Consider the following 19,492-nt stretch of genomic DNA (forward strand, 5'->3'; position numbering starts at 1 on the left):
TATATATTTTTTTTTTTATATCTGTGACTTGATTGGTACATTCACCCCTCTCTCTTGTCAAATATATTTTTGTCGATCGTAACTTCAACGAAATTTTGCAAATTGTCAAATAACGTTTTCGTGCAAAGCGGATTATAAGTTTGCATAATTGCCGATTACGCGGGGATAAATTCGATAAAAATGAGTCCTTTCATCGATCCTCCCTAGATCGTATCGTAAATTAATTTGTTATCGCAATCGGAGAGATTTCAATGAATCGCTGATGAGACCAGTGTCTCGCCGATCGGAGGGGTCATTGCTCTCAGTGATATTTCCTTCTGATCACGTATGTTTGTGGGATTGCCTGTCCACCTCGCACGATCTGTGCGTGTTAACATTGCTGCATCAGCGTGGGCAGTATGGTAATCGTCAGCCAATCGAGGACACGCAGACAGCTCTCTTTCTTTCTCTCTCTCTCACCAGAAAGGAAGAGAATTATCAGCCTATAGATATCCTTCATTAGCATCGCTAATAGCTCTGTAACTGAAAAGCCGGATCTTTTGTCCCTCTAAGCCATATGTTTCGATTTTTATCCATCATCGATCAACTCACAAGCGAGCCGACAAAATGTGCGAATTCTAGTGCGTTTAGACGTGTACTTGCTTGATGAATTAATCATATATGTAAAACTCGCGAATAAAAGGAAAGAAATGTCTATCGTGTATACCTGCATACCATATGAGAAAGCAATTTTAAAGTATAATATTGGGTAGAATTCAAATTTCATTTAATAAATGAAATTTTATTTATTAAATTACTTTTTATTACATCATTAAATGAAATTCAATTTAATAAACTTTTAATAAAAATATAAAAAAAGAGAGCACATAATTTAAAGATTAAAATAACATTTATAAATATATCTACACACATAAATGTAAATTATTTAATAAAATTTTGTGTAAACATACGAATTTTATTGAAGAAATTACATATTGCAAGAAATACAATATTGCGATCTAAAAATGGCGGTTTACTCTATCGTTACAAAAAAAAAAAAGGTCGAAAGTATCGTTAAAAATCTAAAAAAGTAAAAGGAATGATATCGATATATCACGCGAAAGATTTTTTAGATGAGATAACGACAAGTTTCTTGTAAGGCTCGAATACAGTAATCGCTGGATTAATGTGCGCGATCTGTGTGTACGGGGTCCCCCACGGTCCGTGCAAATTGAAAACCCACACGGGGCAGATTGGTGGACGGAGGGCAAATCGATCGATTACGATCGATTAATTCGATGCCGGATCCACGCGTTATTTATTGTACCGGATCCTCGTTCTCATCGCGCCGTCCCGTCAACGTTCTCGTCATCGAGATCCGTAATCGATCTATCGCCGATCGAGAAGCTTTTAATCAATACATGTTATAAGTTTGTAACAGTACGGAATAATAATGAAAATACAATCAGTCTTCGAGGAATTATTTGAAGCTTCTGTTACTTATACGATTGTGAATCGTTATGGAATGTGTCTCTCATTTTCAAATATTGTCCCATTCAAATATTATTTATTTTATTTTATAATTTAAATATTATTATTTATTTTTCGAATTATATATTGTATTTTTTATATTTATTATTATATTTGGAATTATATTTAAAAAAACTATATTTAATTATATAATTTATAAAACATACGATTAAATATATTTTAAAATATAAATATATTAAATTTTATATATATATATATATATATATATAATTATATAGAATAAAATTGATTTAAATTTGACAACTCGAAAAAGTAAATTTAATTAAACTTAATTTTATCGGTTACTGCTTTTCATCCGTTTTAATTTAGACCAATTGCTTTACTATTATGAGAAATTATATATTATATTATAATTTACTCATAAGAGAATCGCTAAAATTTTCGAAATTTTTTTGATATTTGGCAAAGATATTTACAATGAGATAGAGTTTACGTAGAACATGATAGTGACCATGTACAAGGCTCGTCGATTTAAAATCCTAATCTCGATTATGCGCGAAAGACATTTATCATATAAGTAAATAAGTATAAAATATATACGATCTTTGTTTTCTTTATCATTTAATTTTTATTTAATGCAAGGTTATTGATGCAATAGTAAAGAAAAATGTGTGTATGCTGTTTGGTGTGTGTGTATTTGTGTATGTTAATAACATATATGTAATGAGCAACTCAAAAATCCTTTATATCTTAAGTCACTTCAATTAAATCAAGCACTTCAATTTTTTTTTCAATCTTGTTGCTGATTTGTTTAAACCGTTTATTGTTTGAATAATTTAAAACAATGCACTATACAAATTTAATGCCATATTTAGAATCACATACCCGAATATTTACTCTTATAATATATGATCACTATACTGCATTTTTTCAACTTTTTTGCTGATTTGTTTCAACATTTTATTATTTAAACAAATAATTTTGCAAATCTTACATTCATAATTAGCGATCCAAAAAAACTTTTACCATCTTGCATTAAATTTTGTTTCTTATGCATTTTTGTTGTACTTATAATGGTAGAGGATTAAATATTGAAGGGGTATTAAACTATCCACTAAAATCGCTTATGGGCACAAATGAAAAAATACGCGTCAAATATTTTTGGTAGTTCTACATTTGTGCCAAATTTGAAAAAAATCAGAGTGTAACACTTGGGTAGGTTTTCTTTTTTCCAAACTTTCTAAAAGAAATTTCATAAACTGGAAAAGGTTTAGAAGATAAGAGCTCGATATATAAATATTAACATAATATATAAAATATTACTTTTATTTCGCGATCTTTTCTTTCCTTTATCCCATTGTTTTTGCATTATCGGATAATGTTTCGATGTTAATAAATCTGTCGTGTGTCAGGACGCTCGCAATGATCACATTGTCTGCCCGAAACTATGGAGATTAAGCAATCGTTCGACAACGTAGGTAATGGGTTTGTAATTAACCAGTGGACAGGCAGTAGTCGCAGCTTAATTAATAGTCTGACCGAGGATCAAGCGCGGTATGAGGGCCACACACCTCGTCGATTTCCATGGTGTTTGCGCAGCCTCAAAGAGCTTGCCTACTGATATCGTGTGCGAGGATTCGATCCACTACGGAGTCATGTTGCTCTCAATTCTGGCATCAGTGCCGTAGCGATGGGGGGCGATGCGTGGCGCCGGGCGTAGTGTCACAGGCTGGTAATCGGAAGATTCCAGGTTCGATTCCGCTCGGGTCCCATCCTTCCATATGACCCAAAAAGAGGTTTTCACACATTATCCTATATAATGCCTGTATTGGTTTATCATATATTATCCTATCCAATACCTATATTAGTTTATCATATATTAATCTATTTAATACCTATTTGTTTCCTACCTACGCTTGAATAACATTTCGATTTGACTCGACGAATTGGAGTCTTGCTTTGGCGCGCATGCGCAGTGTTCTCGTCCTCGTAAACTAAATTGAGATGGCTCTCTGGCAGCATGAACGGAGATGTACTCTGTTCCTTGCCAAAAAATAGAAGAAGAAGAAGAAGAAGCCGTAGCGGTGCATGGCGGTTAATATGTTTCGTTACGGACAAAGACACTCCATTAATAATCGAAAGCACGTCTTTTGTGTCCGCGGGACTCCGATGCACACTCGCCTCATCAGTTCGAAACGAGTGCATTGCATATGGCGAATTTCCACATCGCATTAGTAGCCGTTCGTTAATCAACCGTCCACGGAATTAATTGGATTTCTGTTGGTGAGGGTTAACAATTGGCTCGTTTGTGTTTCGCGTTGATTATCGCACACTTTAAAGCACGCTGTCTTGTGTGCAGATGATAACCACTATTTCGAAGATAATTATTGCAATAATGCGATCTAAAATTTATCATGCACATCTATAATAAAATTATTTAAAATATCAATTTACATTTTAATATATATTATTTATATATATTTAATTTTCCGCTATATTTAGATACATGTACTTTTTTTAATATATCAATTTTATAGAAATATTATTATATGCATCAATTTCAGTATATTATATTTTATAATATTTTATAATAATTTTATTATAAAATTTTATTATATAATATCATTATAATATTTTATAAAAATATTATTTATATTCAATTTGATAAAAATATGTGCCATTGCAATATTTAAAATGCTTTTTTGTATTATTATCAACGTTGTATATAATTTACAAAAATAAATATCGCTAAAAACGTTCTATTGCGTGTATCGGTATTATTTATCATCTACTATAAATTATTCTCGTAGTCGTAGTTCGTTCAAGATCCACGCTTGAAATATATCCAGGTGCTTCGTTTCGAGACCGTTAGGCGTTTTTTGTACACCTACGAACGAACGATGAATTAGAGGATCCGCATTTTTCAACGATCCTTCACATCGTTCCCTTCGTCGCACGACTTTGCACGAGGCATCGTAATTAGGAAGATATTACTCAAAGACAGCTCCTTTTTCCCCGAGGAGGATCGCTTCTCTCTCTCTCTCTTTCTCGCAGAGGCCTTTGGCTGCTTTTTGCTTCGGGGGCGTGCGATTATTCAGACTTGCGCGCGAAGGACACACGATTTGAGAAATTATCGGTAAATTGCCGTACACGGCTCTCTGTCATATGTCCCTGCTGGCGATGATAAAGGGCGAACTACCCCTTAACCATAATGCCCGGTTCTCGCTATCTTTCGTTCTTTCACACGCGAGTTTTCATCCGTTGACTTGCGATTAAACGGTATCGTCATTATTGTCAATTTATCGCTTCCGCTACTCAGAAAAATTATCTCTGAGAAAATTCTTCGGGAGAGAACGAAGAGTATGTCTATTATATCTAGCACAGGGGGGAAATCAAATAACATCTTCATCTCTGTAAGTATAACATTATTTCATTATAAATTTTTCTATTTTTATTTAATTTGATATCTTGAAGTTTTATCAATTTTTAATTAAAAGCCGAAATTAATAGATATATTTTTCGTTTTATCCCGAAGGTTATTCTCAAAGATAGGTTTATTTAACGATTTTGTTCGCATCGATTTTTAATCCAAACCCGCGCGAACCTAATAATTATTCATATGAAACAAATTTATTCCTCCGTAATGATTACGGATAGATTCTGCGAGCGTATTCGAGAATGAATGATTCAATTAACGGTTGATGCACCAGTGGTTTTTTTTTTTTTTTTTTTTTTAACCATCGTCTCAGCAATTTACCGAGACTCAAACATGGGTTTTCGCTGCATTCTTCATACACACTATGCATTAATAATTCGTCGGTGATTGGTCGGGACTGACTTTGGGGCCTACCTCTTATTTATCCCCCTCTCTTTCTCCTCTCGGTTGTTTGATACTACAAGTCTTCACCATTGGATCAGGCACACTGCTTTCTGTCTGAAACATCCTTTTAATAGCCATGAAAATCTCTACTTCCCTATTCAATATACTTATCACACATGGATATGTCGCCTCATGTTCACGTCTACTTTCTTATACATCATTCAATTTTTTTTTTTTTACTAGCCTTTTCTTTTTTTTACTAGCCATTGTTTATGCATATAAGGCTAATTGTTCGTGATAACTTTAATACCCGTATTCATAGTCCGTCCTTGAGGAATAAGGATTCCTTGTTCCTCGTTCCACGTTTCATAAACTTTCCTTGACCGAACAAGGAATCTTATTGGCTCCCTTATCTCAAGGAAGGTCACGAGCTTCCTTGAGGAGTGGATGCGACCTTTTTAGCAGACGATACGCAGAATATAACCAAATATAACCTCCAAAAGTTAGTTTCGTTACATTTCAATCTGTGGTTTTGTGGTCATTTGTTGTCGCGCCCTCAAACTGAAAGTGTATAAAGGAAAAAGGGATAATGGACAATGAATTTTTAAGTGATTCTGACGATGGATTTGAAGACGAAAATCCAGAGAATCGGATTCTGTGGCGGATTCCGAAAAGATACATTCGCGATTGGGAAAATCCCGTGGAATTTTTTGAAGATACGAAAAAGTTTTCATATGTATTATATGAAATTAGTTGCAGGCAGCATAAAACGGTGCTGCCTCCAGTCGGTCACTAAAAATCCCTAAAATATTCCTTCCTTCTGAAAGGAAGACTCGAGGTCCATCTATGAAACAAGGTGGCCTTGCAGATTCAAGGAATCCTTCATGGAGGCTTCCTCCGTCCTTAAAATAAGGAAGGACTATGAATACGGGTATTAGTCTCTGCCAAATCGTCCGACATGATAGCTTTGTCTCGCAATTTCTTCTTCGTGTTTTTTCTTCTTTTTTATGTAACTGTCTCGCGACTAATCGATCTAATCGTTAGAGTTGGCAAACGATACCACAAGTCATTAAACCTTGTAAATCGGCCCCTCTCCTCGTTCCTCCCCTGCTTCTCTTCTATTCTCCCTCAGCCATCACACCCCATCCTATTCTCTTTCTCTGACGATCTTGTCCTGGGCACTCGGAGATTCTAAAGGCCGATAAAGCGGCAGAGCTCTTTGCTCCGGATGGGTCCGCATGGTAAGAAATTCCCAAGGATTAGTTTATTAATGGCCACTGGGCGTAATTATCGGCTGCTGTCGGCGTCAGACTGAATCGTTCCGTCCAAGTAGCCACGATGTTTTCGCGATCTACGCAGCCTCTTTTTTTTCTCAGTCCGGGAAATCTTCGTTTATTGCTCGTATATACTATTCCGTCTTAATTAAAGATATGTAATATATTAGATGACACACTAGCTCGAAATTAGTTTGATAACTATGGAAAATCAGATTCCCTCTTTTGTTCTCAATTGCTCTTTAATTATTTTTGAAGGATTCAAGAATGGGAGGATCATTTAAGTTGAACAATGAAGTAAATTTTAATTGCAATCTCTCTCTCATCTTGGTTTTTAAAATTATCCGCGTATTCTATGAATAGTTTAATTAATTGATTACTGTTCTCACCTTTCCAATTGCTAACGCGTCGGGTGGAGGAGGCTCCGAAAAAGATGGATACTTCGAGGGAATCGACTATCGTGCGAGGGGGCCCACAGATGCATCACTTAGCTCAACACACTCTTAATTATCATCTTTTTATCGTTTCTAAACGTTCACTCTGAGTATGTCGACTTGCTCTCTCTAGGATCGTCAACTCGCCGCAGGACCTCGCGCTCTGACATCCCCATATTGCTAAGGCAATATTGTCTGATCGCGCAAAAAGTTGTTAGCGCGAATTTAAAAGCTTCTAAAGAGGCCTCTAGAGACTATTAGTAACGTCAATAATATCTGAGAGATCAGTTTATAGCTCAACAATTAGTACTTGAAAACGATATTCTTTTAGAATAACTTTGGTTTGTAACAAGTTGAACTGATATATGAACAGTTAGTTGAATTCAAAACAATATTATATTAATTTACGTATTTGCGATGTATGAAAAAATTTTCTCTCTCTCTCTTTCTCTCTCTATAAATATATAGAAAAGTAAATATATATAAATTATAATATATTTAATATTTATGTTTTTTAATACATGAAAAAAATTATTCGAATTTATTCATTTTACACCCAGTGTTGAAAAAAAGATATAAAATAAAAGGTACACACTAAAAATATAAAAGAAGCATTATTTTTTCCTTCGGCAAAATTTCCAGTATCGTTTTTGAGATATCTTATTTTGTAAGATGCCGATACAGTGTATTTGTGTTTTTTGATTCTTTGTATAAATATTACTCTTTGTATAAAAATTTTAATATTTTTGTTAAATTTAATATTTATATTTTTATAATGAAATACTTTTGAGATAATCTTGAGTTGATGAAAATAAATTCCGATATTACATTGAAGTGTGTGTGCTTTCCGATTGTAATATAAATTATTTTGTGTTTGATTACCATAGAGTAATTCATGCAAGATATATTTTGATTAAATCTTAGCCAACAAGGATGACATGATTGAAAAATAAATTCAATTATCTTGAAAATGATGCACTTCTAAAAATCATATGAAAGGAAAAAGATGCTTATTTTTTGGCAAGAAATATCGATTTGTATCCATTCTATATACAAATCTCACGTAAGCGCATAAAAGAATTTAAATAACAAAAAGACTAAACAGACAAAATAAAATTATAGCATGTAAAGTAATAATAAATGAACCATAGCATATAAAATAATAATAAAATAAGATCATTAAAATCAATTACATAGATAAACTTTTTTTTTTGAACGGTTACTATTACATCCATATACATAGTAAATATAATATAAACAGATGTTTGTTTCAACAATGAGGAAAGAATAACAGGGGTGAGTATATCAGTAATGAGGGTAGACTTATCATCGCAGCCATCTTGACCGTCCACTTTTTTGACGTTTTTCAAGGTCGTGTACAGCCACTTGTTGCCTTACTTGTTCCAATTTGCCCTTATTTTGTGCATGATCACCGATTCTAAATAAGTGAGAAGAAGAGCCAGTATTAAGCTAAAAAAAATATTATTAATAAGTGTTAATTGTAAAATCATGGTGCATTGCCAAGCCTTTGAGGTACTGAGGTATACAATATCTCTGTCATGCTGCAATTCATCCCTGAGCGGCCATCTTGATTGTCCACTTATACAGGGTGTCCGGTAAAGATTGTGCCAACGTTCGTAAGCGAGTAGAGCATAGTAAACTGAATAGAAAAGTCCTGTAACATCTTTTTCTATGACGCTTAATAAAGAAGTTATTATTGAGTAAAGTCTGCCAATCAGCGCCGACCTTTAGCCGTGCGCGTGATAGTGTGCGTGAACGCTGTGTCGCTACGGCGATGCACACTATCAACCGGGTGGCTCACCGACGTGCGTCCGTCTAAAAGTCGGCGCTGATTGACTAACTTCTTTATTAAGCGTTATAGAAAATGTTACAGGACTTTTCTGTTCAGTTTACTGTACTTTATCCGTTCACGAGCGTTGGCACAATCTTTACCAGACACCCTGTATATAGTCATTTCCATTCGCTTGCTTAACACTAAAAGGGATCAAATGCTCACTTCTGTTATTCTTTTTTCACTGCGTTTCAAGATAATTGAGCTGACACACCGCTGAATCAGCGATGCCAGTTTCGAGATGCAGGAACAATATAATAATATAATACGGAAATATGGAATGGGCAATAGGACCAGAATTTCCGACGATTTCTTTTCTCTATTGCCTGTTTCTAACCAATCACAGCGATTCAGTTTATTTGCTAGAACAGGCGTGTATTTGCATAAGTTTTCATTCCAAAATTTGTATTCCCTGTTTCTGTTGCCTGTACTTTTGTATTGTGCAATAGGCTTTACATGTACACGGTTCACGCTTGTGTGTGCATCCTTCTACATGTTTATGTCAGCGTCACGAAACTGGCATCACTGCGTTGTATGTGATACAGACGATTACAAATACGTTTTAACCAAGGTCGCGCATATGGATAACGAACAGAACGCATACACATATAACCTACCTTTGTATGATTGTGCTACGCATGCGCGAAATGGCTAAACTTGGTTAGCAACTAGTGTAGTGATACTTCTTCAGTCAATCGTAAGTGTTCTTTTGATGTATAAGATTCTATTGTTACTATCATCACGATGACGGACTCTCAGAGTTGCAATAGTGTTGCACATAATTTGACAATCGAGCAAAAGGAATATGCAGCAAAAGTTTTAAATGAGTCCGACGAGAATAGAGAAAACGCTATCGCGGAGATTAAACGTTGGATTGAAGAGAACGACTTACGCGCACGAACTGGTACAAAAATAACAGTCCTTTTATGTTAGAGATTCTAAGATATTTTTAAATAATGTTTAATTACGATTCATTAATTCCAGAGCATTAAAATAAAGTTATTATTAACTATGATTAACACATTAACACGGATTAGCGTATGTGGGATTATGTTTAACAAATGTTAAACTTATTGAATTCGTTTCTTTTACCGAATGAAAAAGTGTGTTTTAATTGAAGTGCGATAAATTCTTACATATTGTCATTATAAAATGATAATTTGAAAATTTTGATTAAAATAGAATATTAAGATTGTCACGCAAAACAAGAATGCAGAATTACGTTACAACGATAAAATTTAACATAAGTGCATTTCTCTTAAATCATTCGGTAAATATGCATAAAAGGTTACACCTCATCGATTTTATCGCTACTTAGATATGTTGTAGGGGAGATTCTTCTGAGTAATTCGCCGCAAGAAAAATGTGGGGGAAAGAGCATTCGTTTAGAAGATATGATAAATTAAAGTTTTAATGCTTTTTCTCGGATATTATAAAGTAATATAAGGAAAAGTGAAGTTTGTGTACGTTGTATTTGTTTGACATGGAAAAAGTATTTGTTTACATTTACGGGATAGGTACATGATCATAGATATTTTGTCAATAATCGGTTTCACCTATTTCTTGTAGTTCGTTAACAGCTTTCAATATGCGACTACATGAATTTTTCAGTCGTGTCTTCAATTTTACTTTTAAAACTGAAAATGGGTTTGGGTTAGGTTATATCTTCCGGAAGTGAAGCTCTCCCCCATAGGAGGGGGAGGAGGGGCACTGCGTCCACGCATATACTTTACAACGCGAAGGGAGGTCCATCCCACAATTGTTGAGTGGATGGAAAAGTATACGCGTGGATGCAGTGGGTTCCGCTCCCTCCCTCTTACGGAGGGGCTCCACTTCCGGAAGATATAACATAACCTACAAACCTATTTCTGATTTTTAAAACTAAATTTTGGTTTCTTGATTACGTTATATAACCCATCTATGATCCTGTACCTATCTCGTAAATGGAAACGAAAACATTTCCTACGTTCTCTGTAAGAAATAAAATGTACACAAATATCACTGTTCCTAATTTTATTTTGTAATACTTCAAAGAAAACATTATAAAATAAAATTGTGAAATTTCAATTTATTATATCTTCTAAACGAATGCTTTTCACCAATTTTTTCTTGCGGGGAATTACTCAGAAGAATCTCCCTCTACAACATATTTAAATAGCGATAAAATCGGTGAAGTGTAACCTTTTATGCATATTTATTTAATATTTTTATATTATCATACTTGATAGTGTTATTTTACAGTGTGCTTGAAATTGAGGTTCTATTCAACCGCTATGATAAAAACTAACTAAAATAAAAAAGTATATTGAATATATTATATTATAAATCACAGTAAGGTTTCTATTAAGAGATAGCATTTTTTGTCTGTGCCATTGTATATGCTTTTTTCACGCTTTTGTACTTTATATCATAACAATTAAGAATAAGGATCTTGTAATTCCAAGCACACTCTGTAAAACAACTTAAGTACGATAAAAACAGAAAATTTTTTATTAATCATTAGCTATTTGCAGTTTATAGATATGTATTTAATATCGTGATTCACTGCAAGGAAATAAAAATTAAATTATTAACTATACAATAACTTTTATATAATAACTTTTACTCTTTCTCGATCTCTCTTTTAAATATAAGGTAAATATGCCGATGAAGAGAGGCAATCCTGATGACCTTGACCTTGACATGTGTTGTCAAGGTCATGATCCTTTTTTTATTAAAAAGTTATTAATAAAATAAGTTTAACGATTTGAACGTATTTGTTGGACACCGTGTAGCATAAATTTTTGTTTTAAATTAGAAATAGGTTTATAAGTTAGGTTATATCTTCCGGAAGTGGAGCCCCCTCGCGGGAGGTGGGGAGGAGCGGAATCCACCGTGTCCACGCATATACTTTACAACGCGAAACGAGGTCTACCAGTTTACTGTGCTCTACCTACTCACAAGCGTTGGCACAATCTTTACCGGACACCCTGTATAGAAAATTACGTTCTTTGACGTTGATATAAACCGATATATTTTTCAAACATTTTTTGCTAATTACTTTTTAATAAAAAACGAGCAACGGCTAAAATCTTTTGAATGTTGTTCATGAACTTGATAATATATGTTAATGTCAAGATCATTGAGACTGCCTCTCTTGATCGGCGTATTCACCGTTAATTTATATACAGATGACTTCTCCATTTTGCGATTTCTGAGAGCCTGTAAATTTAACATCGAGAATACTAAGACCAAGTTGCAAAATTATCAAAAGCAGCGAGCTAAACTACCGCAGTGGTACGCGAACAGAGATCCGCTACTTCCGAAACTGCAAGAATTGCTCGATTTGGGGTATATAATACAACAACAATTATCCTAAAATATAATTATGAGAGTGCGAAAGTTTACGAAATTTTTCTATCAAATATATTTCCATAAAAATATTTCTTACAGACTCGCTAAAAACGAGTCTATATGTAAATAAATATTTGTATCTCAATTAATCTACAAATAAATAAATAAATTTTACTATTTCTTACTATTGTTCTTGTAGAGAAACAACTATATTTCAGATGAAGGTGGCTGACTATGAAACTTCACGATTTTCGCACTTTCGTAATAATCATTATCAATTTATTTCGTTATGATTTACTTGCAAAACGGTTACCACAGTGTGCATTCATTTATAATTGTAACTTATTCTGATGTCATTTAATTGTAATAATTTATATTCTTAAATAATAATTGTAGTTTAAATAATAATTCCGAGCTAAATTCTTAATAACTAATAAATTATTGGACCATCAGAGTTTATATGAATTCTCGAAATTTTGCATTAATTTTGTATAGTAAAAGAATGTCTCAACCGTAATTTGATCCTTAATGATCAATTCTTGGATGATTGTGAAGTCGAGTTTTTATTTAATATCTTTTTCACACACATACACGTTTCTATGATATTATAATTTTATTAATATATAATTATTTTTAAATATATATTTATGAAAAACTTAGTTTATTTTGGTGATTAATAGTTCATACTGATGGTTATAATATTGTATTTCATTTTTCGAGTTTAATTTTAACGGCTAATACAGCATTCTAGATATATATTATTCGCCGTAAAACTAAATATAAACAATTTTAAAGGATTTTGAAATATTTTGTTTGCGCTTAGAATTTGTTTACCTTTGCGAAAATTGGACGATCAAGGAAGAATGGTTATCATCGGGCGCCTTATGCATAATCCAAACATATTTACATTATCAGACGCACTTAAGGTATTAATAGCCTAACGACAAGTGTCACAAAAGTTATATTAATTTAAATTAGTTCTTTCTATTTGTTTATATTTTTCGATGGATGATTTTTTAGATCTCATCCGTGGTCTTAGATGTGGCCATAAGAGACAGCGTTGAAGCATCCTTGTACGGTTTTGTAATAATTATAGATTTGGGACAAGCAACTTTGCATCATATTGTTCAAGCGCGACCTAGCATTTTAATGAACATGATCCATGCGTGGCAGGGTTGCTACCCTCTAAGAATTAGGTCGCTCAACTATATTAACGTGTCGGAAATTGCTAAAACAGTTATGATGCTTACCAGATATTTTTTGAACGATAAATTGAATCAAAGATTGCACATCTACACGCGTAAGACAACGCGTGATTGTTTTTTAAATATGCCACCTAATATCTTACCTGTTGAATATGGTGGCACTGATGGTACAATCCAAGAATTAACAGGTAATTTGTCTACAATAAAGGATTTTGTTCCGCAACAATTGCAAAAAAATAGATGCGTTAATTTTTTATATATAAGATTACATTTTTTGCGGTTGATATCGATATAAGAATATTGAATATATATACATTTATATATGAGTCATTTTTGTTATGTAATATGGTCTCTTACATTTGCAGACTATTGGAAAAAAGTGGTCGAAGAAAATCGCGACTGGTTTATCGACGATGAAAAATATAAACCAATTTCATAAAAATATCTAAAAATTTGCGAATTAGTGTATTTTCGCCTAATTGTGCACATTTATTTTTTATGATAAGATTGTTTCTATTTTTGATCTTGATGTTGATTTGTAATTTATTAAATCAAGAGATACAATAGTATCTTTTATTAAAATACATTTACACAAGCGTTCAGATATAGAGTTGTATATTAACTTTTATAGTGAATGTAATAACTTCAATACCGAAATATGATAATAAAATAATAGAATAATATTAATATAAAATAATTAATTAATATTAACATATTATATATAAACTGTTTAATTTCTGTATTATTCTGTTTTATGGTATCAATATATTCAATATAATTGATAATATATTATTTTATTTGTGTATGTATATATATATATATATATATATATATATATAAGTATAAAAAAAAATTGTTTTTAAGAAAATTATTTACAATGTATTTTTTTAAACAATTATTTGTTTTTTTTTGGCACTAATTAATTTGTCTCATTATTCTGTACATAAAAGTATTACGGTAAGATTATCGAAAACTGAATATTTTACGAAATATTTTATTTTTTATATCAAAATATGTCAGATTAAAATATAAAATAACTCAAAAAGTACTTAATGAAAAAATACTTTATTATAGTGTTTTGGAAAGCTCTCGATGTCAGCTACAAGAATACTAAATAAAAAATGGGGGTTTCTATTTATGATTTTAAAGTTGACCTTCATATGACTTTCAAATGATTTTCCAAGGTCAAACCAATGGTATTATCTTATGGCCCCCTCGAAACCAAACAACTTTCGTCTGAAACATTTTTTTCTTCCGGGCTTGGTTTTTGAGATATTTTCCTGAGAAGATTAAAATAGGACATCCTGTATATATACTTGATCCGAGAGTTATTAAACAAAATGAAACGTCACTTTATCTATTAATTATATAACAAGTTAAGATAAGAAATGCACTTTTATGGAAATTGATTATGTACGAGCACAAGGTTATACACATGCAACGATAAGCTCATATGTAGTGATAACTTATAAATTCATAGTACTGTTTATACTACAGAGATACTGAAATGTTTTTATTATTTATGGTATGTATTTGTTCTTAAATATTTTAAGAGGGCAAGTGTACTTGAGGATAATTAAGACATCAAGATGCTTTTTATGTAATTTTAAATTATATCTGATTCCCTGAACATTTGAAATAAAGTATATAATGATTTTTTTCACGTGTATAAAATATCTCAAAAAATATTTAATATATGAAAATGTCTTTAAAATACTTTTTGAGGCAAATATATTTTTTATGGAAGATAATATAAAATATCTCGAAAAGAAGATATTTCCAAAAATATTACCAAAAGAAAAGATGCACGTTTTTAACAAAGAATACGTATCGTAAAAATATTTTTGTTCTATATCTTACATAAACTATTGTGCTCTAAATATATATCTTACGTAAGCGCATGAATTAATTCGAATAATAAAATAAAATAATAACAGCAATAGGCTCAGAGTACTGGCAATTAAGTCAGTATCAAGACTTTAGCTCTCATTTGCTAGTTTTTTCATTTAATTGATAAAATAAAAATAGATGAATGCCAGGAACGCTTCTGATACGTTGCTCAAGCTGATTGCGATTTTTCTAATATACACATACGTTCTTAAGAAATAATAAAAATATGAATGACACGTGTAGACTTTTTTCAAACTTTTTTACAGTCTTACTTGATAAATATGCCGATAACATACTTGATTATTATTGCATTTAAATGAAGGAGATTGAGATGATGTAAAGTGTTGAATATATTATAATATAAACGATCATAAATGCGTATTTCCACGTTCTAGCCTTGCTAATACATATAGCGAATAGATAACAACATATATATATACAATATATATACGTCATTATCACTGTACTATGTATGGGCAAAGTAATACAAGATTTGTTTGATAAATAACGCAATAGACTTAATAGATCAATCGTAGACGCGAGTGTTTTTCTAATAGACAAAGTTCCGTGGTTACTATCGTCATAATGACGGACTCTCAGAATTATGACATTGTACATAATTTGACAATCGAACAAAAGGAATACGCAGCAAAAGTTTTAAATGAGACCGACGAAAGTAGAGGAAACGCTATAGCGGAGATTAAACATTGGATTCAAGAGAACGACTTACGCGCCCGAACTGGTACAAAAATAACAATATTTTTATGTTAGAGATTCTGAGATATTTTTAAATAATAGTTTAATTACGAGCTATTAATTCCAGAGCATAAATATAAAGTTATTATTGATTAACATTAACACATTAACATGGATTAGCGTAATGTAAGATTATATTTAACAAATGTTTATGTACTTATTGAATTCGTTTCTTTAACTGAATGAAAAAATGTATTTTTATTGAGAAAGAGGTGCGATAAATTCTTACATTTTGTCATTATAAAAAGATAATTTGAAAGTTTCGATTAAAATAGAATAAATTTAAGATTGTCACATGGAATAAAAATACAAGACTACGTTACACAAATGGTGTAAAGAAAAAAAGTATATTAAACAGATAATGCTAACTCTCGATGCAAGATTAGTATTAACATTATTATAGTTAAAAAGAAATTTGGTAATTTCGAATACGCTGTAAAACAACATCACAAAATTATTTATTAAAGATTAGCTATTTGCAGTTTATGGAGATGTACATATATTTGATATCGTGATATTGCAAGGAGATAAATATTTTTTAAATTATTAAATAGACAAATAAGAACTCTTTCTTTATATCTCTCTTAAATATATTACAATGAAAGAGATTTAGTAATATATTTTTTATTTAAAAAAAAAATATTTTAAATATTTCTTGTCTTCAAAGTTTTACCGCTCTAGATACGTACCTATATAATTTATTCATTATTGTGTCAATTGTGGTTTTTCCTTTGAAAGAAAAAATTAATTTACAGATGACTTCTCCATTTTGCGATTTCTGAGAGCCTGTAAATTTAACATCGAGAATACTAAGACCAAGTTGCAAAATTATCAAAAGCAGCGAGCTAAACTACCGCAGTGGTACGCGAACAGGGATCCGCTACATCCGAAACGGCAAGAATTGCTCGATTTAGGGTATATAATACAACAACAATCATCCCAAAATATAATTATGAGGGTGCGAAAGTTTACGAAATTTTTCTATCAAATATATTTCCATAAAAATATTTCTTACAGACTCGCTAAAAACGAGTCTATATGTAAATAAATATTTGTATCTCAGTTAATCTACAAATAAATAAATAAATTTTACTATTTTATTGGTTCTTGTAATGTATTTGAAATTACGAGATTCTTATTCAATATTTATAATACGAAGTAACTTGTATTCGTTTTTCTACATTATATTATATTTTACATAAATATAATTGTTGAGTGAGTAAGAATTTCATGATTTCAAGTGATAGAAGAGAATTGTGACTGGTTAATCGATGATGAAAAAAATATAAATCAGTTTTGAAATAGTATAGCAGGATCGAATTAAAATTCCATATATATAAAACATCGAATTGAAACTATGTGAAATCGAAAGAAAAACAACAATGTAGTAACGAAAAGCAGTTAACACGATATAATCGAAGCAACGAGCACGAAATAGAATTAAGATTTTTTAAATAAAATATAATATAATATGATTAAAATTATATATAAGTAAAATTTTATGTAATTTTTTTATTTTAAGGAAAGTTATATATTGTGAATTCACGTAATTTATTTCGTCTATTTATGTGCTCTCGTGATAAGCTTATTTCATATCTCCATCTTAATTTTTATTTATAATATATTCGGCGAGAACACAACCGCCTTGTCCGCCACTTGAAAATTGTCCTTTCTTTCTTCTTACTAGTTTAAAAATATTTTTACGTTAAATTTCTGAGAATCATTTGTAACAAGATACCACTGCAAACGAAAGACAGGAACCGCCGTCTCCTTCGGTGTTGAATTACACTGTTGGTTTTCCAAGCGAGGGCAAACAATCTGAAATCGTTCATCGCGCGTGATACCGGCAAGATGTCAGATAGTTTTTAACACTTCTCTCTCAAAAATATGGTTAACGAGAAAGGGAGAGAAAGCTCGCCTTTTATTTGATCTGACAAATATATGTATAATACTTTCTCATAATATCTTATAGTTTTTCTCTGAGAATATTATAAACCCTCTTTTTATAGCTATTCTCTCTTCGCAGATATTATATTAGCAGATTGATCTTATTTTTATGGAAAATATTTTTATTATATTATTTTTGGTAATTATTTACTATAACGGACTCAGCTCCAATGATGTTGACCTTAATATATGTTGTCAAGGACATTATTCTGAGTAACTTTTCCTTATAACTTAATCGGCGGTCTTTTAGAATTTTTGAGATATTTAAAGTTGAAATTAGATTTGAAACGAAAATTTGGTTTGGGTTATGTAACGTAATTTGAATCAAATTTTAGTTTTATATCAGAAATAGATTTGGGTTAGGTTATATCTTCCAAAAGTGAAGCCCCCTCTCGTAGGAGGGAGGGGGGAAGGAGCGGAATCCACTGTGTTCATGCCTATACTTTACAATGCGAAGTAACGTTCAGCCCAGAATTGTTGCGTGGATGGGAAAGTGTATGCGTGAACGCAGTGAGTTCCATCCCCCCCGCCCTTCCTACGGGGGGCTCCATTTCCGGAAGATATAACCTAACCTAAACCTATTTCTGAAAATTTGATTTGAGTTATGCAACGTAACCCATACCAAATTTTAGTTTTAAATCAGAGATAGGTTTGGATTAGGTTATATCTTCTGGAAGTGGAGCCTTCCCATAGGGGGCGGGGGAGGGGGCGGAACCCACTGTGTCCACGCGTATACTTTACAACGCGAAGCGAGATTCACCTCACGATTGTTGTGTGAATGGGAAAGTGTATGCATGAACGCAGTGGGTTTCGCGGCTCGCCCCCCCCCCCCCCACTTCTCTACGGGGAAAGATAGAACCTAACCTAAACCTATTACTGAAAATTTAATTTGAGTTATACAACGTCGTGATGCGGATGAATCTCGCTTCTTGCGTGGAAATTACAAACTCGTGTAAAAATTACGTTTTATTTCTCAAACTTTATTTGTTAATAATTTTTCAATAAACAATGACCGCCGATTAAGTTATAAAGAAAAGTTACTCAGGATTATGTCCTTGACAACATATTTCAAGGTCAACGTCATTGGAGCTGGATCCGTTATAGTAAATAATTACCTTATTTTTTAATATAATTCCTTTGTTGTAGTATGTATTTTTTATTGTATTTATATCTATTTTTTATGTCTTTTTTTATTTTTGAACGAGAAATTGAAGTTCACAATTATTCCTTTTGTTTATCAGAATATAATACAAAGGTATAGCGTGAAATCGATCGAAATCTATTCGTGTTTATGTCTTTCCGCGTTTATTTTCGTGACGAGATTGGACATTTTCTTTTCAGGAATTATAACTCTGTATTATTACCTGCCAACCAAAGAAAGGCCCATTATTTTACTGAAATTTGGCGACATTGTGTCGACAATGGTAAGTTGATATGTCAATTAAAGGAGTCCTGGTTGAACACAGGAATTTAAAATTGTTCTCTCTCTTAGAAGAACGGGTTATTATACA

The 19,492-nt window shown here is 32.0% G+C and overlaps 2 protein-coding genes across 2 annotated transcripts in view; both read left to right on the forward strand.

Moving 5' to 3' along the window:
• The window catches only part of N (neurogenic locus Notch protein), a 99,744-nt gene that overhangs the window by 2,914 nt on the left and 77,338 nt on the right, over positions 1–19,492 (forward strand). The window lies entirely within an intron of this gene.
• LOC138936402 (retinol-binding protein pinta-like) lies at positions 9,539–14,067 on the forward strand. Its single transcript, XM_070301786.1, has 5 exons — positions 9,539–9,754; positions 12,021–12,180; positions 13,007–13,109; positions 13,204–13,576; positions 13,754–14,067. Exons 1-5 carry the CDS (start codon positions 9,595–9,597, stop codon positions 13,825–13,827), a joined length of 870 nt encoding a protein of 289 aa, XP_070157887.1. The 5' UTR covers positions 9,539–9,594; the 3' UTR covers positions 13,828–14,067.

This window comes from Polyergus mexicanus, unplaced genomic scaffold, assembly GCF_030449975.1.
Source record: "Polyergus mexicanus isolate NDT 795.1 unplaced genomic scaffold, iyPolMexi1.0 SCAF_9, whole genome shotgun sequence".
Lineage (NCBI taxonomy): Eukaryota > Metazoa > Arthropoda > Insecta > Hymenoptera > Formicidae > Polyergus > Polyergus mexicanus.